At 35.9% G+C, this 24,237-nt stretch overlaps 1 protein-coding gene across 1 annotated transcript in view; it reads right to left on the reverse strand.

Annotated features, from left to right (window-relative positions):
- Positions 1 to 24,237, reverse strand: part of CSMD1 (CUB and Sushi multiple domains 1) — a 1,237,849-nt gene that overhangs the window by 137,030 nt on the left and 1,076,582 nt on the right. Inside the window, exons 40-42 of the mRNA XM_075086937.1 lie at positions 23,911 to 24,027; positions 20,852 to 21,061; positions 3,686 to 3,874 (exon numbers count right to left, since the gene is read on the reverse strand). Coding sequence (XP_074943038.1) covers positions 3,686 to 3,874; positions 20,852 to 21,061; positions 23,911 to 24,027 — 516 coding nt within the window. The remainder of the gene's footprint in view (positions 1 to 3,685; positions 3,875 to 20,851; positions 21,062 to 23,910; positions 24,028 to 24,237) is intronic.

The following is a 24,237-nucleotide window of genomic DNA, read 5'->3' on the forward strand; positions in this document are numbered from 1 at the left end:
AAATTAATGTTAATTAGTAAACTAAAAGGATATAGGGAGAATATGGATTTGGTATCTTAAATGTCTTTATTCTAGGAGTGCAAAGAGTGTAGGTCAACCTCAATGGGAAGAGGGAAAAAAACCCGTATATTCTCTTATGTTTTTATATCCTTTAAAGTATTTTCTTTCTCATTTCTTATACAAGATAATAAGGCACATCGTAGCTAACTGGCAGAAGATATCATAATGAGTTTTAAAAACCTGTATCATCAAGTGGCAAGATTTAGAAGGACTAAAAACACTAATATTATAATTTAGTACAGTAAGTTATATTCATATAAAGACTACACAGAAGTTGTTTTATCAAGTAATTATTCCATATCTTTCATATGCTCTTCAGATTTTTTTTCTCACCACATTTTTGAAAGCGGCATCATTATTTGCAGACAAGACAGACCCTATGCTCACTTGATATTCTGCCTGTAACTCTAACTGGTCTTTTCACCCTAGCATTGTACTGAATATGGAAGATATGTTAATAATATTCTACCGTCATCCTTCAGAGTTATATATCACTCTTTAATGGATATTGTAAAACTTTACCATATGTTCAACATGAGGAAAAGTATTTCATATTTGTTTATAGCACAGTTTTATCATGAATAACCTTGTATTTTCTTTCCAAACATTGATAAACTTGAATGCATAACCCAATCTCCTTTGAATGAAAATATCTTTTTTAAATAGTCCTTTCTCATCTATGATTTTCTTTTAGAACTCAAAATTAATTACTTATTAATTCATGTAATACATGGAAAAATATTTTGTAAAGTGCTATAATTTTTAATTAAAAAGTCACACGGAACTATAGATCACATTCAGTATAACGTCTTATATACCTAGAATAGGACTTTTAAAACATTTAAGTGCAAAATTGAAATCTCCAATCCTCCTATTCATTTACTGCCTAATTCAGGAGGCACTTAAATACAGCACACTTGGGAAGAAAAGCACATAACTGGAGTAGTTAAGCCCATGTTTTAGGCTGAATGAATTCTTTAAAATAAGTACAGCAGTTACCTACTACAGTCAACAGAAAGAAATAAGTGGCCTTAACAGAATCTTTCAGAGCAATATTTGGCAGTGTTAGGTTTACAGTTAAACTCAATGACCTTAAAGGTCTTTTCCAACACAAAAGATTCTATGATTCTATAAGATTAGACATGTAATTTAAAAGGAATGTTACAGACTCTTTTAGTTAAAAGATATGGGAGGTGATGTTTCATAACTTTAATCTAAATATGCCAGTGGTAAAATAGTTGGAAAAAAAATTTAAAAATAAAAAAATCATTATGAGCTATAACCACCCACTTTGACAAAGATGTGATGCATTATCACATAGTATGCCCTACTCTCACAAAGAACTAAATTTTTTTTATTCCTGTCCACTCTTTTTTCTTTGGGAGGTATGATTTTATAACTGATGCTTGTATTGCCTATTGCAGTGTAGACTAATGGAGCTGCATAAGGCTCAGAAGGTGTTTTACAATTCCAACTGTAGTTAGCTAAGATAATATATTTATTTAATAATTATATTAACTGGTTATGTTGTTATTTCATTTTTTTACTTATTCTTCTTTCTGAAAGAGAAATTAATAGTCAAAAAGAGTTTTTGAATTATTTGCATGCATTCCTTCTTACTTAAATTAAAATATATAATTCTGCAAAATGTGTAAACTGTTTGTCTGCCAGCTGTTCTGAAGCACAGATTAAAAAAACAAACAAACAAACAAACAAAAAAACCAGAAAAAAAACAACGAAGGAAAAAGAAAAGGAAGGCATGGGAACAGCAGCCACATTGTGACAGCCATTTAACGGTAAATGTACCTACTGATTGTACAAAAGTTACAGTCTCATCTGCCAGAAATTTTCTAAAGCCATTCAGTACTGGAAACATCATTTTAGTACTTCTACTTCTTTACTGTCAAAAATGCAAAACAGCATAAGTGCCTGCCAATAAAACCTGTTCTTTAATTTGATAATAAAACAAAACTCAGTACTCCTATTTGTTGAAGTATGTATTACTTCCTAACTGAACTGCTGAAGTCAGGGGGCATGGCCTTTCTCATTTCCAATGCCAAATGTTCTGTCCAGATATTGTCTTTTCCTTTTTGCCAGAATGGCACATTTATGTCTTACTCTTGGAGCCTGTCAGACTTCTATAATTTCTAAGCAATAATGTGATAAAATATAGTCTAAATTAAAATGAACAAGAAATTAAAAGATAATTCAAATAATAATAATAATAATAATAATATCAATAGTATTTTAAAAAATACAGAAAATTGGAGTTTTGTAATTGTTTTTATGCTTTAACAAGTCTCAGATGGACAGAGATTTGTATCTGTGGAAACTTTCATCCAGAAAACTCATTTTAAACTTTATTACTTCCTTGTAAACCTTTTGCATTCCAAGAAATACACAACACACTCAACCTCCTCTATATATTTACTAGATTTCTGAGAAATTTATGGTAATTTGCATTAACAATTACGGAACTAGAACTTAAATTTTATCGATTCTCGTGACATTGAATCTAAATGACAACATAAGGAAGTAATACAAGCATCCCTTCCCAAGTACATGTATAAAACACATGTTCACACTGCACAGCAATACAGTTAAGCTGTACAAGAACACCTGACTCAGAAATAATAGGAAAATAATTTGAAGTTATTATTCACAGTACTAAAATCCTCATTTGGGAAGCAAGGAATTGCAGTGCTGAAGCAAACCTCCAGTCCATCTAGTGTATTTTTGCTTCTGACAATATTCAACCCTCCACGTCTAATAAGAATGCACAGAAGAATCCAAAGTAGAAAACACTACGTCAACCTGCGCCACTGGAAAATTTCTTTCTAGCTTCAGTTTGTCCTGAAGTGGAAAGATTGACCCTTCTTTCACATTTTTTTCATGACTGATAGATGTAGCTCAGTTAGACCTTTCTTGAATTTCTCACAGCCTTTTCTGGTTTGACTAACCTGAAGGCTATTGGGTGGTTTGTGTAGGGAAGCATCCTTCAAGATCAGTGTCAATGATACTGAACATACATTCTTCAGTGAAAACCTGTAGCACCATTAGCATCTTGTTATGATGGAAATAATTTATTTAAATTTATTTTATATCTTCTTAGCTGGTCGGTTTTCTATGATGCCACTTCCACACAATGACTAACTAGTTTTGTCATAACATTCTATATGAGACTGTCAAAATCTCTAAAGGTCTAGATGAATGTCAGAAGTTTTGTTTCTGCACTTGCAGTTTTTTAGATGAAAATCCAAGTAAAAGGTTTACAATGGAAAATTTTTTATGTTACATTGTACACTGCCCCCCTCACCTCAAATCAGAAAAAAGAAGGGATAAAAAAATTTGCATGGAGCTTAAGATAATTTCTGGCAGTATCACGAGTTCTCATAATCAATACAAATGACAGATATCAATAGGAACAATAAATCACTGCTGAGGAACATGATTCATAAAATATTTATGATTTATAAAAGCACGTAGTATCTGGACTTTAGCTGCTTACATTACAAATTAGGATAAAGGTGCAACAAAAGCTGCATTACGAACATGCACACAAACAAGTAAACAAATATCAGAAATTTTTGTGAGTTCTGAAGCAAGGGTACTACCAGAAAGTTACCTTCACATCTGGGGAAATGATAGTTCCAATTCCGGTTGATTCCGTGTTGGCATGTGAGAACTGGCTGACCCCTCAGCACATAGCCAGGATAGCATTCAAATGATACTGACTGACCCACACTGTAATCTGAGTTGACTATATATCCATTCAAAAAAGGAGGAGGATCAGGGCAGTTCTGTAACTCGTAAGCTGGAAGAGAAGGGATATAGTTTTCAGTGCTTAGTCAGCTCTCAACATAGGAAGCAAACATTAATATAATTCTGTAATACATTCCATAATAGTAAACACTGGAACGCAAAACTCCAGTAATAGAGTCATTTACACATAACAAGAAATCAATCAATTTGCACCATCCAGATCTTGGTAAAGGAATGAAAAAATTAGCTCTAGAGACAAAGCGTAGGAAAGACCAAAATCTGGAATAGAATGAATTGCCACCTACACAGGAATTTAGAGAGGAAAGTCAAAGAAACACTGGGTGCAGGCAGGGCATGAAGATGGAATATTGTGTTTTAGTAGCTCACGTTGAAGCTTCAGATTACGATATTATACAAATTACATCCTTATTTTTTAATAAATTTCTAGGCTTAAACCTAGTGCCTAAATTCTGTGAAGTAATAGTTTTATAATAGGATAACATTTTTAACCAAGATACATGGAATAAATAAATTTATTTAAAACATAAGATGGACATACTTAATGAGTATGTTGAAGTGACATAATTTCATGAGTACGTCAAATATTTACATAAACTTTATTTATACTCAGTAATGTGTTAAGTCTGAAATAAAAAAAATCTTGCTTTGAATGCAACAACATTGAATCCAAAATCTGCACACAGTAATATTAATAATTTAATTGAACAAATTTAACAGGTTGCTTAATATTAAAAATTATAACAAAATTTTAAAATAACTTCTTCTTACCTTGATATATAAGAAAAAATGCAAATCATTCCAAGTAAGAAATAGCAAAATTATTTAGGAAAATAATTTTGTCCATGATGTCTGAAATTAATCTATATTTCTTAAAAACACCTGTCTATTGAATGACCATGTTCATAGTGCAATTTCAAAAATTAGAATATTAACATGCAAGTATTCTTATACAGTTAATGGCAGCATAAGAACTTGAGAAAACTTTTTTTATTATAACATTCATATATGTTCATAACATTGTATGAGTCCTCTGCTAGGAATGGATGTAACTGCAGCACAACAAAAAATGGAGTTTTGTGGCACTATGAGAACTGTGTAGCAAAAAAAACATTATAAATTGAGGATAATGTGTATATTACTATGGTGACTTATATTTGACTGGCAATATTCCAGTTTGTACATTACCTGCATCAATAAAATTGTACAATGTCTTCAACAATAAATCAGAACACAAGTAGTCACAGCAATTCCTTAAATATGTTTTTACTTTTAAACACTATAGTAAGTATTCTAGTAAGGTTTGACAAAGTAATTCATTAAAATTTTATTAAATAAAAGATTTTTACAATCCATTTGATTTTTTGGATATATATTAAACTATGCCAAAACAATCACCTAACCAAAAAAAAAAAAAAAGAAAAAACCTTGAAAATTATTAATGGAAGACTATAAAGTCACAAATTATCAGAAAGATCTATAAAAATGACAGAAGTCTACCAAGGAAAAAGTTCCTTCTAGATATATGCAAAACATTACATTAATGATTCATCATATTTAATGTTGTGGCTTATGTTTATAAAAACCTCAAAATGTTATTCAGTAAACATACTTAATTCATACAAAATAATGCGATGAAAATTCAGAAGGTTCTTTCATTAATAATGTTTACTAGGATATAAAGATAATTTAAAACTACATGCTTCCATATTGAAGATGTATTTCCTTAGAATATTTAAATAATAAATAGTTCTACAGGAAGAAAAACACAGTTTTATAAAATGTTTTGTAATATAATTCACAGACAAATTCTCATAGATCAGATAGTAAGTAACTGCCATTTAAGAAATAATTAATGAGAAAATTAATGTCCTGCTTTTTCTCAGCATTTAATTTACAGTTATGAAATAATTCTGTCAGAAGATAAGGAAGTTCAAATAAGAGCAGTAATACCAATGTGCTTTATATTAACAAGTGCCATTAAGTCCAAGCTCTAAAAATACTGTAAGAGAGACGAAGAACATATTCTTGAACAAAGTATTTTGTTATTTTTCAAAGCTAATCATTACAGTATGGACAAGTTCATCCTAGAAGTATATACTTATCAATCAGACGATGTAAACAAGCCATTACAGCAAGATTAAGATAAACATATAACTTAAGTGTGCTTAAGTGCTTACTTAAAGTGAAGTTTGTACTTAATTTCTTCACTGAAGTACAGTTACTGTCATAAGTTTTTTTAGTCATTGCTGATTAAAGTCACGCAATGGAATGAGTAGGAGATTTACTTTGAGAAAGCCACCTTCTTTTCCCTAACCCATTCAGTGAATCCAGAATCCAGTGTTTGTAACATTACAAAGCTGTAAGAGATGTGGAGGTACCAGAAATATTCTGAAATCCTCTAATAAATCAGTCTACCTTTCCCCCAGGTATCAAAAAATTGAGAAAAAAATATTAAAAATTAACAATCCAAATTAATTGATACTGGAAATACAAAAAGCTTTATTCTAGCTTAATTATGGTTCATTAAAATTTTGTGCAAATTCTAGTAATGGTTCATTAATTTTTAATGCTTTTTACTATTGCTGTCATTAGTCGTATAGTACTACTACAGATAATATCATTATTATCAACATCTTTATTCAAAATAGAGTACTAGAAAGATTATTTAAGAATACAGGACATGTTATGACTCATATATTAAATTATATAAAAAGCTACTTAGCAAATTATATTAAAAATACAATAGAAGGTTATTCTGGAGGGTCCGAAGATCTCTCAGGTTTATTCAACAAAGTGCAGCACTACCTTGCCCAGTAGTTACTATGGCAGTGTTCTGGAATAATGACAATAAGTATTGGAACTTTTAAACTTTGTACAACATTTTCAGGAGATGAATATATATGAAAAATATCCTTCCTTATTGGTTAATTTGTTGCAATACAGTATTATTAGGTTATGTTTTAAATGCACTTAATATGGTCTCCAATTTTTGATTTAGTCTTAAAAATTTATTTCAGAAAAAAGCTTATCTCACTGACCTACATGAGAAGAAAACACAGGAAGAGCTCAGGTGAAAGGAAATCTGAAAGAACTTCAACATCTCTCTGTCCCTCTAATTTGCACACATCCTTTAAAGTCCCTTGGATTTTTAATAAAAAAAATAAAGCCTACCTTTTATAATTCTATTTAGTGTTTATTGAGAGATGTGTATGCTTTTCTCCTATTGTCAGCAAGGTAAACAAAACACATACAGAAACTTTTGGGGTTTGTTCTGGTATTTTTTTTATTAAGTATAGAACCTCTGCCTAAAGCAGACTACCATAAATTTGAAGGTCAGTCAGTCAGGGGTGAAAACACTTCCACATGAGCAGAGCATTTTTATTTTATTTTATTTTATTCTTAAGCTGTAAAATGTGAAGATACTCTCTGCATGTGGCTTCTGGTATAAATCCTATGGATGACTCATAAATTATTGGAGTAACTATAAGTCAGGCGATCCATCTGACTATGATATCATGATTTATAGCCCACTCAGGAAATAAGTTTTATAGTTTTAATATAAATATGAATTATATTCTTCTCTGTTCTTTTGATATATGCAACAACTATACCTGATTTAGCAGAGCAATTCATTATTCAGTCAACACTATCAAATATTACCCACAAATCCTGATGTCACACCTCACAAAAGAAAGCTTTTTTTATGAGTGTCATGCCCAAAGTCTTGTTTGATATTGAGCTTTAAAAAATGATGTACCATTTTGTAGCAGAAAAAAACTCTAGTGAGAGCCTGAAATGAAGCCCAATGTAAAGGAAATCTGAGAAAAATATTTAATTCCAATGCTGGCAGCAGTCAGATACTTGAAATTTAAAAATATTTTGTATTTTCCACTGGTAAGAAGAGAGTGTAAATTACAAAATAAAAGTAATTGACCTTCTGCTATCTTGTTTTTATGATTTAAATTTTCCTTCTTACATTAACACTAGGGTGACATTGCCTTTTCAAGGGCTACATACATCTATAACACTTCAACATGGAAACAGTTACTTTACAGAAGAATTGTTAGCAGAGAGTTGAGCATTATAAACACTCAAATGTTAGGAAAGCTCACAATTAAGGCTACTTAAAACTTTCATCTTATTGTACATTCCTCCAGTATCATGCTGTGTGTAACTACAGACTGAAGACCAAAATTCATTTCTCAGACTAGACTAGATTAGACTAGGCTAGCATGGGTTGGGTTGGAAGGGACCTTTAAAGATAATCTAGTTCCAACTCCTCTGCCATGGGAAGGGGCAACCTGACTTTGAACACTTCCAGGGATAGGGCGTCTACAACCTTGCTGGGCAACACATCCTACTGTCTCACCACCCTCGTCTTAAAATATTTCTTCATTATGTCCTGTGCCACTGCCCGAACACTATCCTGGGTCTCGAAGAACAAGTCCTGTGGCGACATGGCACCCCAGAGAGAAATGAGTCAGACAATAGGACTCATTTCCGAAATAACCTCATAGAGACCTGGGCCAAAGAGCACGGCATTGAGTGGGTGTATCACATCCCCTATCACGCACCAGCCTCTGGGAAAATCAAAAGATACAATAGACTATTAAAGGCTACACTGAGAGCAATGGGGGGGTGGAACATTTAAACACTGGGATACACATTTAGCAAAAGCCATGTGGTGAGTCAACACGAAGGGATCTGCCAATTGAGCTGGCCCTGCCCAATCAGAACCCTTATGTACTGTGGAAAGGGAAAAAGTCCCTGTAGTGCATGTAAAAAATATGCTGGGTAAAACAGTCTGGATTCTTCCTGCCTCAGGCAAAGGCAAACCCATTTGTGGGATTGTTTTTGCTCAAGGGCCTGGGTGCACTTGGTGGGTGATGCGGGAGGATGGAGAAATCTGATGTGTGCCTCAAGGGGATTTGATTTTGGGTGAAAACAGTCAATGAACTGAATGGCATAATTCAAACTGCTATATAATACTGTGTGTCATCTCTTCTGTGGTTTCTATATGCCATAACAATGATATCATAGTACAAGCCTCCCAATCCATGGAAGATGAACTTTGATGAAACAAGCAAAATGTAGCAGTGATGGAACGATGACTGACTCGGTATGCAGCAACCCAACACCACACAAACCATCTCTCCTGCCCTGAAAGACTGATATGGCAGTTGGAGCCCAGAGTCATGGACTGGGTGAACTCAATGGACATTTTAATGGACATTCTACAGGGAAGGTCCATAGACTAAGGGAATGATATCTGTCTGTGTATTATGTCAAGGGATGGGAAGGGGCGGGGTGGTGGTTGGTGTGGTTGTATTGGATAGCATGGGACCCGGGCATGGTGTAAATGGTATGGAATAAGGGGTGGAGAATGTGCTGGTTTTGGCTGGGATAGAGTTAACTCTTTTCACTGTAGCTGGTAAAGCGCCGATGGCACACTGATGCTTTAGTTGCTGATAAGTAGTGGCTCAGTGTTGCTAAGTAGTGCCTGTAGTAGTGAGGGAGCTTTCCAGCTTCCCATGCTCTGACATGTGGGGAAGAGGCTGGGAGGGGTGGGGCCACAGCCAAGACAGCTGACCCTGACTGGCCAGTGGGGTGTTCATTCCATACCATGTGATGCCATGACCAGTACATTAACTGGAGTTGGGGGGGGTGGGGGTGGAAATGGGATGACGGGATGACACAGTTGGGGCTCAGGGACCAGCAGCATCAGGTTGGTGGGTGCTGAGCAGCTGCATCACGTGCAGCTTGTTTTGATTGTTCATTCCCTCTTCCCGCTGCCTCAGGTTTTGTGCCTCACTCATTTTTTTCCTTTTCATTGCATTATTGTTGTTGTTGTTGTTGTTGTTATTGTTTTGTTTTAATTATTAAACTATTCTTGTCTCACACAAGGTTTCTCACTTTTACCCTTCTGGTTCTCTCCCCCATCCCACCAGTGGGGGAGTGAGCGAGCAGCTGTGTGGGGCTGAGCTGCCGGCTAAATCACAACATGTCCAATCTAAATTTACCCTCTTTTTGTTTGAAACTGTTGCCCCTTGTCTTGTTACTAAATGCCTCGGTAAAAAGTCTCTCTCCATCTTTCTTACAAACCTTCTTTAAGCATTGAAAGGCCACAATAAGGCGTCCCTGAAGACTTCTCCAGGCTGAACAACCTCATCTCTCTCAGCCCTTCCTCAGAGGAGAGGTGTTCCAACCCTTTGATTATTTTTGTAGCTCTTCTCTTGGATGTGTTCTAACAGGTCCGTGTCCTACTTGTGTTGGGAGCACAAGAGCTGGATCCAGTACTCCAGGTGGGTGTCATGAGAGAATTAGAGAGGGATATTCACCTACCTCAGCCTGCTGGCCACACTTCTTTTTATGTAAGCCCAGTATACAGAACTCAAGATTGCCAGTCAAATGCAATTTAGAAATGTTCTAAGTATTTCTGATTTTTTGCTGTCTTTGCTGCTTTTCATAGATGGCAAAATGACAGAGGTGACAACAAAGAGACACCCTTTCTCAATGCTTCTGGTTTTTTTAATTAAACAGTACAATATTTATTTCAACAACAGAGAAAGGTAAACGAAACCTAAAAGTTGCTATTTTAAAAATCATGTGCTTTTAAAGTTCTCTCATTGTCTTACAAATATATAAACATAATATCAAATAAAACTTATCTTAACTGCTTCAGATAGTTCAACAGGGAATCAGTATGAACTTCTTTCTTGCCACAAATGAAACAAAAGATTTCACAATGCACACACATTTAGTAACTTAGTCTTGACCGTAATGGAATACCCACCATTCCTTACATAGTGCAATTACAAAGCTGAAGTGATAACAAAACACGGGAACATCTGAGCATAAAACAACAAGGAACTGACTGGCAATGGTACGTAGAGCTGTAACTTCCCTAGTGTTCTGCTAAGGAGACAAAGCCTTTTACTGCATTCAGAAATACACAGTATTTAAGTGATTCAGGTCATATATTCAAATCCTGTGCTGTGAGAATTCACAAGCTAGTGCTTAAGAGGCAGCACGACCTCCTTGAAAGCATGGGAAAAAAATATTTTTACTGTTCTCAGTGTGCATACACTTTTCTTCCTCCCCAAAATAATGTGCTTAGAGAACAGACTCAGGCTATATTAAGTTTCAATCTCATCAGCATTTTTCTGTCTTCATAAAGTCAGTAGAAAAATTGAGAAATAGCATTATTAATGCTATCATTCACTATGCAATATTCATATTCTTTTCTTTCACCTGAGATGAGGGCTTATCAAAAAGCCTTATCCTTCACAAAATACTAAGATCTCTAGAAAAATTCATTTTTTTATGACATGGAAGTTTACTCAAATAAGCATACCCATTATCAATCTCCCTTTAATTTTAGACTGATATCTTTATAAAGAAACATCTACCTTGCAAAAGACCATCTGCTACCTTAATGCCACTACTTGTTCTATTCTCGTTAGTGGAAATGGCACTTTTTTAACTGAAGAAAAAGCAGTCCTTGAATTGAAACAAGTTAGTACTATTCAATTAAAGGGCAAATTTAATCTTAAATCCATTTTAATGTAAAGTTAAGCATATTTTAAAAAATCAGACTAGGCTTAAGCTATGCAGTCTTGTGGGTGCTTCTTAATATGCAACACATTCATTAAGACATTAGAATGGATTTGGTGAATGTGAATACAACTTTTCTTTTTGCCCACTCATCTTTTCTTAAGGGCATATCAAATTAATTTCATTATTAGAAAAGCAATGGGTTTTTTTATTTATGGAACTTTTCTCCCAGTTATACTATACTAGGACATCCTAAAATGGGACTGATTAGAAGCAGTCTGAAAAAAACACCTATTAAATATGTAAAGATGTCTGATCCTCAGACCCATCTGCTTTGCATTACAAAGTAATTTCTATAGAGAAGGCAAAAGTGGACAAAAGAAAAAGTACTAACAATATTTAAAAAAAAAATATTTTGGTAGTATGTGTGTGTTACATCTTCTTGCACTGATATACACCTTCTAATTTTACATACAACCTTTACTTAGACATGACAACTATTTGCTCCCTTTAATTTAAGATGTGTATTTTAGATGCCCTGAGAGATTAAATACTTTTGAAATATACTCTTGGAAATTACGTAAATTATTACTGATAGGCTTCAAAAGACTATTTTGTTTGGTATAACAATTGTTAGGTTTACCTTGTCAGGAGGATGGATGAATTCAGTACATTGCTTTGTCAGCAGCTGAACAAACAAAGCCTGTGGTTTTTCTATATATCTACATAATATCTGCTCAGTTTCTGTTTACCTCCATCTAGGTACTACATTCTTATAAGCGGATATCACAATGATTAAGCCTTTTCTGGAGTACCTTACCTTATTTGTAGCATCTCCAAGCCCTTGAAACACTCTAAGTTTTCTGTGAAAGGAAAATGCCATAGGCTTTGTGCCATTTATGCACCTGACAGTGCAAGATCTCAGAGATCTGAGATATGCCTAGACTTGCCTTGGCTTGAGCTAGTTTTAGCTCATTTTAACAATTGCTAGCAGTCAAGTGATTATTACTCAACATGTTTTACATTCTGCTCTGCAAATACCATGCATGCTAAAGACCTGGCAAGCCCTGGCAATCATTGCTTAACAAATAACAATTCTTTAGAGTAATTGAACCTGGGGAAAGCAACTTTCAAAGTCAGGCTGGGAACCAGTAAGAAAGAAGCAGCCTGTGGAAAGAAAAACATGTATAAATATAATCCAAGTGGAATGAAAGACTGAAGAGTAAGAAAGCCCTGTCATGAATATCACATATTTCCTAGCCAAAGGGCTTGGGATGCTTATGACTGCCTCTCCAGTTCTACATGAGGAAGGCAGAAGCTGTCCATGTTAGGCTCCATAAGAGCACTGGGAGAATGAACATAATACAAAAGAAATGGCGTAGATAGGACAAAGCTTTTGCATAACAATTTCACCTGCATTGCTTATAATTTTATTCTGTGTTAACTGACTTGTATAACTTAACTGTGTAAACATTAATTGGACTAATAACAAATTCTTAACTTTCTATATGCTATATGAAAATATGCTTCCTTTTGCCCATAAGAAGATTTTGAGTGTTACACCCATGCCAACCTCTCATATTTTATCTCTCTCCCACATCTATATCCCATGAATAGCAGTTAGGTAAGACACAGTATTTATTAAGATGAGTTTGACAAGGAATATTCCAGTTGAGTACCCAGCAATCCAAACTGAATTGACACCTATGGAGTAATGCTGCTTCTTTCTTCTCTATAAGGGCACTATTTTAGGACTTTCTCATCCACTTTACTAATACTGATTTTCAAATATTTCTAGGAGCTGTGAAATTTAACTGAAATTGGCCAATGGTTTCAAAATTGCATAACAGCAGTATAAAGTATATCAAGAAGCATGACAGTCATGCATCACAACAGTGTAAGTCTTGTTGTCTGAGCAAATCAGGCTAAGACTTATTTGATGTTCGACTTACTGAAAGGAAAATTTCTAACAGAGAAGAAAGGAGAAGGAAAAAGAAAAATTTTGGAGTAGTGAAGAATTATTTTTTAAGTCCTGTTTCTGCAATTTCAGACAGACTAAGAGGAAGAGAGGAAAATCCAGAAGTATAATATCAAAAGAAATAGGAAAATCCAGAAACAATCTGGAAGATAACTAAATATCAAAGCCAGCAGGTGTGGATCTGGAAAAGAAAAGTCAGATATCAAAAGCAACATATATTTTGTATGAAGAAAAAAAAGTAACCACTAAAATTGCTCAGTTGTAAACCACTGGCATTTTTTTTTACTTCACGTCAGAGGAATCATGAATACATTGAAACACATTATTTCCAGAAGTTCTCCTTAGACTATTAATATCTTGAATTGAGAGTACAATTTCCTACATATTCGAAATGGTGCTGAGCAAGTTACTTGTGCTTTATGATAAGAAGACATAAATTATGATGATCTTAGAAAGAATTACAAAAGGAGAAATGTTAGCAATAGAAATGGCTAGTGCAATCTGGGATCTCAGAGACAACAGAGAGAATTTGTACTATTTGAAGAAAAATAAACACATTAAATATATTTAATTTTTAAAGAACAAAAGGCCGAAATCTGTTTGTAGAATGCAGGAAATGAGGTAGATGGAAGAGGGAACATAAGTCAATAGAGTGAGCTTAGCTGATAGATCCTAATCACTTAAAAATTGAACATGTCAGTGTTAGCAACTTTCCACATTAGGAAAAAAAAATCAATAAAGAGTAAGTAAAATAATTCTGGTTTTCCCAGCATCTTTCTATTTGAGTGGATTATGTTGTAGGTTTTTTTAAGTTTTAAAATCATATATTTTTTTAATATATAGATTAAAATACTGTGCTTCCTCAAAACACCTCAGGAATGAGTCACCCGAGTCTCTTTGTAAGTAAGGAGTATTACATAAAAATGAAATGCGTGAGTTGCCTTTACTGGAGAAATTGTTTTGCTTCTCACTCATGGGGAGAATAAAACTGGATAAATGTATATGCATTTGGTAACTCAAATACACCTATGAATCCACATTTTGAGAAACAAGGTAATAAATACTAGCTGTATTTTTTAATTTGAAATTAGAATGACCCAAATATCAGTTAACTGTATCTCTTGGTTCTGAATCTTCTACCTACTATTATAACTATTAGACTAATTGCTGAAGTAGTGAACAATACTTCTTTTTGACAGTTTTATTCTGAGAATGCTACTACACAGTCTTCATCACTTAAAAATATTTTTTCATTAGGCCTTTCTAATGAAAATTTTTTATATTTGATAATATATTGTTCTGGTTTTAGACACATTGCTTTTACTCTATTTTAATAACAGGATAAAATTTTATACTGTCCATGAGTTAGTCATGAAAACATTTTTTTTGTCAGCTGACAAGTTGCAATTCGGAGAAGCAGAAAGAAAGTAACTTAACTAAAAAGCAAGTGATTTTAACAGGAGAGGGTTAAAGTGAACCAAAAAATATCAGTTTCTTTTGTAGGGTGTCCTCTTCATCATATTCCCTTTTACTTCTGACCAGAAAGAAATAATCCTACTGGACACAGTGGGGAAGGCAAGAATAGAAGAAAAGAGGAATTATGCGCATAATTTATCAACCTTTTCAAGATACGGAATAAACGTCATACAATAATATAATGGATTTCTGAATTATGAAAGCTACCATCTTAATGGTGACCCCACACTGGACATAGATTATTAAAGATTCTTTCAGCAGTTTACCATGGATGAATAAAGGAATGGTGTCTGTAACAGGCAAAAAGGTAAAAAGTGAAGTTGTGGTTTGACTGAAATAATTGTCAAAACAGTTAGCTTCAATAGGCCCAAGATTTCATCTGATTTCTAGACCACGGGTTATGGCAATCAGCTTAACTTCTGAACGTACATGCAGTCTTCTTAGCTACACTTGAATACCACATGAATGATTCTCCAGACTCAGTCTCCTATTGCTGAGCATACTAAATTGTTCTAATGGGAAACAAACAATATTGGCTAAATGAAAAAAATAAAAAGATAGACAAATTATAGCAATACATTTTCTGTCAGTTGTAGTTCTAAACTGTAGCACAGATTACAGAGTGTTTTTGTCTCCAGTGATAAGCAGATATTGCTTAAATATATGGAATAAATTAAAGGTGAATAAATTAAAGGTAAATAAATTTGCCTGAGACAGGCTCAATATAGAAAACCGTAATATCAGAATCATAGAATACTTAGGGTTGGAAGGAACCTTTAGAGGTCATCTAGTCCAACACCCCTTCAATAAGCAGGGACATCTTCAACTAGATCAGGTTGCTCAGAGCCCCGTCCAACCTCAACTTCATTGTTTCCAGGGATGGGGCATCTTCCACCTCTCTGGGCAACCTGTGCCAGTGTTTGACCAACCTCACTGTAAAAAATGTCTTCCTTATGTATATCACAGAATCACAGGTTGGAAGGGACCTCAGGGATCATCTAGTCCAACCTTTCTAAGATGAGCACAGTCTAGACAAGATGGCCCAGCACCCTGTCCAGATGACTCCTGAAGGTGCCCAACGTGGCTGAGTCAACCACTTCCCTGGGGAGATTATTCCAATGGTTGACTGCCCTCACTGTGAAAAATTTCCCTCTCATGTCCAATCGGAATCTCCCCAAGAGCAACTTGTGTCCATTCCTCCTTGTCCTCTCCATGTGACTCCTTGTAAAAGGGCAGTCTCCATCTTCTTTGTAGCTACCCCTTAAGTACTGGTACATGGTGATGAGATCCCCTCTAAGCCTCCTTTTCTCAAGGCTGAACAAACCCAGTTCTCCCAGCCTAGCCTCATATGGCAGGCTTCCCAGTCCTTTGACCATCTTGGTGGCCCTTCTCTGGACCCCTTCTGGCCTGTCCACATCCTTTTTGTATAGTGGGGACCAGAACTGTACACAGTACTCCAGCTGTGGCCTGACAAGTGCTGAGTAGAGCGGGATAATGACTTCCTTATCTCTGCTGGCAATGCCTTTTTTCATGCAACCCAGCATCCTGTTGGCCTTCTTGGCTGCAGCAGCACGCTGTTCACTCGTATTGAGCCTGTTGTCCACCAGCACCCCCAGGTCCCTTTCCACAGACCTGCTCTCCAGAAGGGTGGATCCCAGTCTGTGCTGCACTCCCGCATTATGTTTTCCCAGGTGCATGACCTTACACTTCTCCTTGTTGAACTTCATAAGGTTCTTGCCAGCCCACTCCTCCAGCCTATCCAGATCTCCCTGCAGAGCAGCTCTCCCTTCTGGAGTGTCTACTTCCCCACTCAACTTGGTGTCATCAGCAAACTTTATCAGGCTACACTTGATGCTGGTATCCAGATCACTGATAAAGATAATGAATAACATTGGGCCCAATATTTATCCCTGGGGGACTCCACCAGTGACAGGTTGCCACTTGGAAAAAGAGCTATGTACCACCACCCTTTGGGTGCGGCCTGTCAGCCAGTTCCCCACCCACTGCACAGACCACTTGTCTAGGCCATAATGCATTAATTTCTCCAGGAGGAGGCTGTCGGGGACCGTATCAAAGGCCCTGGAGAAGTCCAGGTAGATGATGTCCACTGCCCTCCCCATGTCAAGCCACCAGGTCTGTCAAGCACAATCTGCCTTTAGTGAAGCCATGTTGGCTTTTCCCAATCACATGCTTCATTTGGCTTGTGATGGCCCCCACAAGGATTCGCTCCATAACTTTCCCAGGGATTGAGGTAAGGCTGATGGGCCTAGAGTTACCCAGATCGTCCCTCAAGCCTTTCTTGTAGATAGGGGTAATATTTGCCTTCCTCCAGTCCTCTGGGACATCCCCCGTTCTCCACGACTTCTCAAAGATTATGGACAGTGGCCTTGTGATGATGTCAGCCAGCTCTCTCAACACCCTCGGGTGGATGGCGTTAGGGCCCATTGATTTGTAGGGTTCAAGCTCCTGTAGTAATTCATAAACTAACTCTTCCTTCACTCATGGTGGGTTGGTATTTGGATCAACCAGCAGTTTCGTTCCCAAAGCCTGGGACCCTACAGTGCTGGTAAAGACAGAGGTGAAGAAGGTGTTGACGACCTCTGCCTTTTCAGCATCATTGGTGATTGTCTCTCCTTTTCCATTTAACAGTGGGCCTATGTTTTCCTTCTGTTTCTGCTTCTGGTTAACATACCTGAAGAAGCCTTTCTTGGTTTGTTTTTTTTTTTGACATCTATGTCCAGTTTCTATTCAAGCTGGGCTTTTGCTTTACTAACTGCATCTCTGAATGCTCTGGCAATGCCATTGTAGCTCTCGACGGATAATCCTCCACTTCTCCGTCTCTGGTATGCTTCCCTTTTGGATTTGAGTAGCCCCAGGAGGTCATGGTTGAGCCAAGGGGACCTCTTCCTCTGCTTACTTCCCTTTCCTTTTTAGGGGATAAACTGGTTTTGTGCTTCCAAGAGAGAGTTCTTGAAGAACTCCCAGCACTAACTAGCTCCTTTATCTTCCATGGAAGCATCCCAGGGAATCACTCCCAACTCAGCTCTGAGCGAGCTGAAGTTTGCTCTTCTAAAATCTAGAACTCTTGTCTTAGTACTGAATCTACCCTTTTTCAGTTTCAAACTATTACCTTTGTCCTGTCACAAGAGGCCCTGCTAAGAAGTCTGTCCCCATCTTTCTTATTACACCACCCCTGCCCTTTAAGTACTGGAAAGCTGCTATAAGGTTCTCTCCAGAGCTTTCTCTTCTGCAAGCTCGACAAGCCCAACTATTTCAGCCTTTCCTCAGAGGAGAGGTGTTCCATCCCTCTGATCATTTTTGTGGCCCTCCTCTGGACATGCTCTAAAAAGTCTGTGACTTCCTTGTGCTGAGAGGGCCGGAGCTGGACGCAGCACTCCAGGTGGGGTCTCACCAGAGCGGAGTAGAGGGGCAGAATCACCTCCCTTAACCTGCTGGCCACACTTTTGATGCAACCCAGGATATGGTTGGCCTTCTGGGCTGCAAGTGCACATTGTCCATACAGATAGACAGAGATCTAGATCTCTCTCATCAGTTTTATTAGAACATTGTGACTGGATCTGGATAACCACTTGCTACTTTAAAGGAAGAATTTAATTGACAACTACAGGTAATTTGTGTCGTGTCTGATGTCACAGTGGTCATGCAGTACCAATTGTGTCACTGGGTTTAGGTACTGGGCTATAGGTAAAAACAGATCCAAGCACTGACCAATGATTGGAGGAGTTTGAAAGAGATCTATATCAATTGCATTATGTCATGAACCAATCAAACTATATATAAACCCAATCAAGCTATATATGGTATTATTTTTTCCAAATCTATACCATCTTTTACTTTGATCTGGACTATCATTTCCTTAAACATCAACAAACATCACTCTCCTTGTTAAAACCATAGAATATTACGTATATTAAATACCTTTTGATCCAGATACATGAGATAGATACACAAGAACCTAAGTAATGATGATTAAGAAAACAAACTGAACCTGTCTCCTTGTCCCCCTGCTAAAGCTTTTATAGCTTGTTAAAATATGAATGTATGCTTTCTTTTAAAGGGAACACAAAACCTTGCTGTGCATGCTGGAACATTGCCTCTCGAAGAACATATTATACAGTCTACAAACAATGTAAGATTTAACTATTAATTTCATGACAGAAAATGCTGTTAGTCAGGAGTTAATCACATGCAGTTAAGCCTATAAAGATTCAATACCACTCAAGACACAATTAAGGAAGGGCTTGTTACAGTAAGGAAAAACACACTAATTAGAACCGGAACAAAGAATAGTGGAGAATATACAGAAAACATACCACATGGCATTGTGTTTTACTTATTTAGCATTTCTGAAATTTGCCACTTTTCTGTCTTTCCCGAAAATCCTAAAAAGAGTCATCTCCCCAATCACAATTACTTTTGACTGCTCAGAACAAAAATCATGCTATGTGGGAATGATGTTTTGAGCTTTTTCCCTACTTCTAAGACTATGTGACAGAACAAAATTCCACACGCAATAGAGAGATGTGACCTTTTGTGGGCATGCCTTATGAGCATTAGCCTAATTCAGGTGCTCAGAATCACCCGCTGGAAGATTCTTCCTCTCTGTCCATTGACTCCATAGATACAATTTGACTATAACTGTAAATATGTGTATATATGTATTTTAAATTTGTGAACAAAACAATACTGATAACACACTAATGTTCTGGCTTCTGCAGCACAGTACTTGCACAGCATCAAGGCTACCTCTATTTCTCACTCTGCCCTGTCAGTGAATAGATTGGGAGTGTGCAACAGATTGGGATGGGACACAACCATGCAGATGACCTGATGTAACCAAAGATATAGTCCAAACCATATAAAATCATGCCCAGTAATAAAAGGGGAGAGAGGGTTTTTAGGGATGTTAGCCTTCTTTCCCTTGGGAACTGCCTGGGCATTGGTCTGCCGGTAGGAGGCGGTGAGTGATTTCCTTTGCATCACTTGTTTTGTTTTGTTTCCTTTCTCTCTTCTTCCCCTTATCCTTCACTTATTAAATAATGATGTTTTTTATCTCAGCCCCCAGATTTTCTTGCTGTTACTTTGCCTTTCCTTTTCTGCCCACCCCACTGGGGGTGGGAGGGAAGTGAGTGAGCAGCTGTCTGGTGTTTAACTGCCCACTGGGATTAACCCACAACACATACTTGCTTATACAAGTATATAAGCTTATAAACATACATATGAAAATCTAACCAAGTTATCTAAATTAAGAGCCTAGAATAAGGTGTCATGAATATCCCTCACTGTAGTTAGATGGAAATTCAACCAGCTGTTCCATTTTGTTAAACTGTTCAGATCCTGAAATAGGACTCAACAGTTTTCAGTAAGACTATTTTAACATTTTAGAAATATGTATGAATTAATGACATTTTATTGTCATTAATAGGGAAAAAACAAACAATGAAGATGAAGAAAAAAGCCAACAGTAGAAGACCATGAAAAGTTCACTTCATACTGATTATATGTATTTGAAAATACAGAAACAGAATGGGTGTTATCTGGTCTCTTTTCATTTCCTGTTAATTTTCACTCTAAGTCTAGACTGCAAAATATAAGAATTATAAAAATATTCACCTGAATATTTAAAATAATTTATACCATATTTTGAAATCCTCATTCATTACATTAAATATAACAAGATTATATAAATTGAAAAACAAGACAGTGACTATTAGCAGTATTGTCCAGTAACGGTACACCTTAAGGGGATGGAAAGGAGTATCAGCTACATGACCTTTGGCAAATGACATGACCTTGGCCTCAGGTTTTTACATCAGTAAAATAAAGATTCCAATTCAACACAATTTCAGTTGACCCTACAGGTTAAACAATCCACAGATTTAAAAATGCTATATAGTATATGACTAGCATATTTTTAAATATTTAAAAAAAATATTTTCCTCTTTATCCATAAAGTTCTTTGTGCTAGTTCCTACTTACCTTGGTATGTCAACTTAAATCCTTGCCTGTTTTCTGAGTGATCACTGTAAAAATGGACGAGTGTTTCATGAGTAGTACTTAGCAAGGGTGATGGGAGTTCCACTCCACTAAACTGGCCTATCATAGAGCTGGTGTGGTAAGGTCCATTCTGGATTTCAAGGAAATCATGATTTGCTTCAGTAGAGAAATTCAGAAACTGAATGTGTGCACCTGCATCATTGAGAAAGGAAGAAAAATTAAAAACAAAATTTTTATAACATGTTGCTAAATGCTATAGCATAGAAATAATAATAAAAAAAGATGTCATAATAATTGTTACAGGCACAATATTTATATTTTAGTCACTGTTCAAAGTGGGATGCTTAAATTAAGGAAATAGCCACTAAGTATTGCAAGAGTTGGAGCTTATAATTTTTTGGTTCCCAATAAATATCATAACCATACATGAAGGGAGCAATGAAACAAAGTCATCAGCTAGATACTTGTCAGGTTCCTAAACCAGCTAGTGGAAACATTCAAGGGAGGGGCATGTCACAAATACTGCTGTATCACGCATGGTCAGGACTCTGCCAAAAGAGCATTACTGTAGCTGGGCCAGGCCTCTCACAGAGGCTCAGGATCAGCTCATCACCCAAGAAGGTTACTAACAGAGTGACCTTTCAGAGGCAGAAGTTACCTACCTAGTTCTGACTAGCGACTCTACCTTATTTTCCCTGACCCAAGTCACCTATGCATGCCCCCTCTTCCCTCCAGCTTGGGTCAGTGTGTCTTTAGAGCCATTCTACTCTGTATGCAGCACTATAAGATGCACTGAACTCCAGACTGGTGACAGGTACTTACTCAGGATCATTTACCACAGACCCTCTCTGGAAGTCAGATGGCTGAACTAGGCCTTTCTCACAAAATGAAAATGAGAGATACGATTCCCAAAATGCTGAGCAGTCAGAAGTATAAGCATAATCTCATGGGAAGAGCCAATTTTAAAATTTTAAATAATTTCTTATATAAAAATATAGAGACTAAAACTGATAGCTACAGAAAATAAATAATTACCCAGTCAAACTATAATTATATTACTTCTGGCTGGATTCTCAACATTATTTCCTCTCTCACTTGAATAGGCTCTAAATAAGAACTCCAAGGTAAGCTAAACATTTTTACAAATGTTAAATAACAGCTACCTGAAATCATTACAAAATCACTGCAACTCACTTGAAAAGACATATTGTCCAATTGTTTAAAATGTTTGGATTTTAGCATGGTCTTCTTTTACACAATCAGTATATTTTCATTAATGAAGAAAGCACTGTACTTGGGGACACATTTAGCTCCTGCAATTTTATGGTTGGACTTTGTTTAAACACACTTGTGTGCTTTCACTAAGTCAATAACATGGGCTTCATTCAGTTACAAAGTTTGAATAAATGGATGGGAATAAAGGAATACTTACTGAGAGATGAGGTCACTGTGAGGTTAATTATTTCAGTGGAATTTGAATCAATCATTACATGTTCATGAGTGTCCTCTGAGTCAGTTTTTGTGCACAGTGCTAAATTCTAACTTAATCAGTACCACACTGAAAACCTTCCAAAAAAAATCCTGGAACATTATTCAATTTTGGAAATGTTTTCTATGTTTTCATGGCTTTCATGTATTTGTTTTGATACAGTAGAGTGAATGTAGACAAACAGCTCCTAGGTAGGCAAATTTATACCTGGAACTAAAGTAGTATCCAAGATTTTGCAGTAGAAGTTCCCTGTGAAACATCACATCCGTCACAATGTTTAAACCTGGTATAAGGACATTATCTATGGATTATCTGACAGAGACTATGGGAAAAATATCCCTGTAGCAACTTTATGGTAAAAAATGACCTCTTCCAGTATTTATGAAAGTAATGATAGATCAATGGTATGAACACCTTGTACCTGTTAAATCCCTTGCCAAACAAAATCATAATCTTTTCTATGTATAGGATTACCACTACCGGAGACTTTCTGAGAAGTGAGAGGGATAATAGTAAGACACAAGACACTCGGATAATTAATCCACAAAGCATTGTCTTCATGGAAAAGCTTAAAGAAAAAGTGCAACTCTGAGAAATATGAAGGACTGTTTTTAAAAGGCAGTATCGTAATGGCCTAATTAGGGTGCCATTGTTCCAGAACAGTTGCTTATATTTTTTTTCACGCAAATGTAGCTTTAGAATGCCAAAATTAGCCAAGATGTCCTGTCTATGGTCATCCTAAGGTTATAAGGATATCTAAGGCTACTAAGGCTATCCATAACTATGATGAATCACTTTTAACAGGTACACCCTGATAAAGGGCACTATTGCAGAGCATAGCACAGTATTTCTACAAACTAACTTAGTATAATACATTCTACTATATTTTAGTACATTCTACTGGCACTGAATTCGCAGTATGGCACATAATGTTTCACAGCAAGAAAACTTATTCCTCTTTTACTTCTGATAATGATAGAAGATTGTGTTTTATACATGCACTTATAAATCCCTTATCCATTATTACCTTCTTTATCTAATTATTATCTATTTGTGAAGATATTTTCCATGTGACAATAGATTTGATGCGAACCTAGGAAGTTTCTAAGTTAGTAACTCTTGCCTGGCATTTGGAATATAGTTTTAGAATATTTTTTAACAAATTCATAGTGCTGAAAATGAGGGTTTGTCCATTTTCATAGAACATAAGAAACACTATTAAAAAGTCTGTTGGGGGACAATGAAAAGACCTTAAACAGAAGACCACTAATTAATTTATAATTTACATTATTTATTTCATCTGGTATATCTTCATTCAGCAGATTTCATTTGCTCTGAAACCAGTTTCTGAGACAGTCTGAGTTTTACAAATAACAAGCTGCTTTGACAAAGATATATTTTTAAACTGTCAAATATTTTCAAATCAAAAGATAGCTCATAAGTATATAAGGGGTTCAAAATATATTCACTGGATAAAATCTATTTTGTACTGAACATTAGAATATTCTTATATTTTTTTAATTCTGCTCTTTACAAGTGTAAGTTTACTTACCATATCCAATAGGCAATAAAATTTTCCATGTACAGTCTAAGTTACTAGGGTAATTTCCAGGAAAACCTGGGCTCAGGATCACACCGCCCATGTTTGTCAGTGTTCCACCACATTTAGCTATTAAAAATGAAAAGAAAGTCACTGTATCTTTTAATATTGTTATTTCTTAATATTTGGCATATAATTAATTAAAAAATGGATTTTCCATTTTATCCCCGTGACCCACAATCAGTGAAATTTATCACAATCATAACATTTCCCATGAAAGAAAAAAAAAACCACAGAATTTGAGTTAGAGCAAAATGCTTTAATGTTCAGTGTGATTTT

This window comes from Phalacrocorax aristotelis, chromosome 3 (genome assembly GCF_949628215.1).
Source record: "Phalacrocorax aristotelis chromosome 3, bGulAri2.1, whole genome shotgun sequence".
NCBI lineage: Eukaryota > Metazoa > Chordata > Aves > Suliformes > Phalacrocoracidae > Phalacrocorax > Phalacrocorax aristotelis.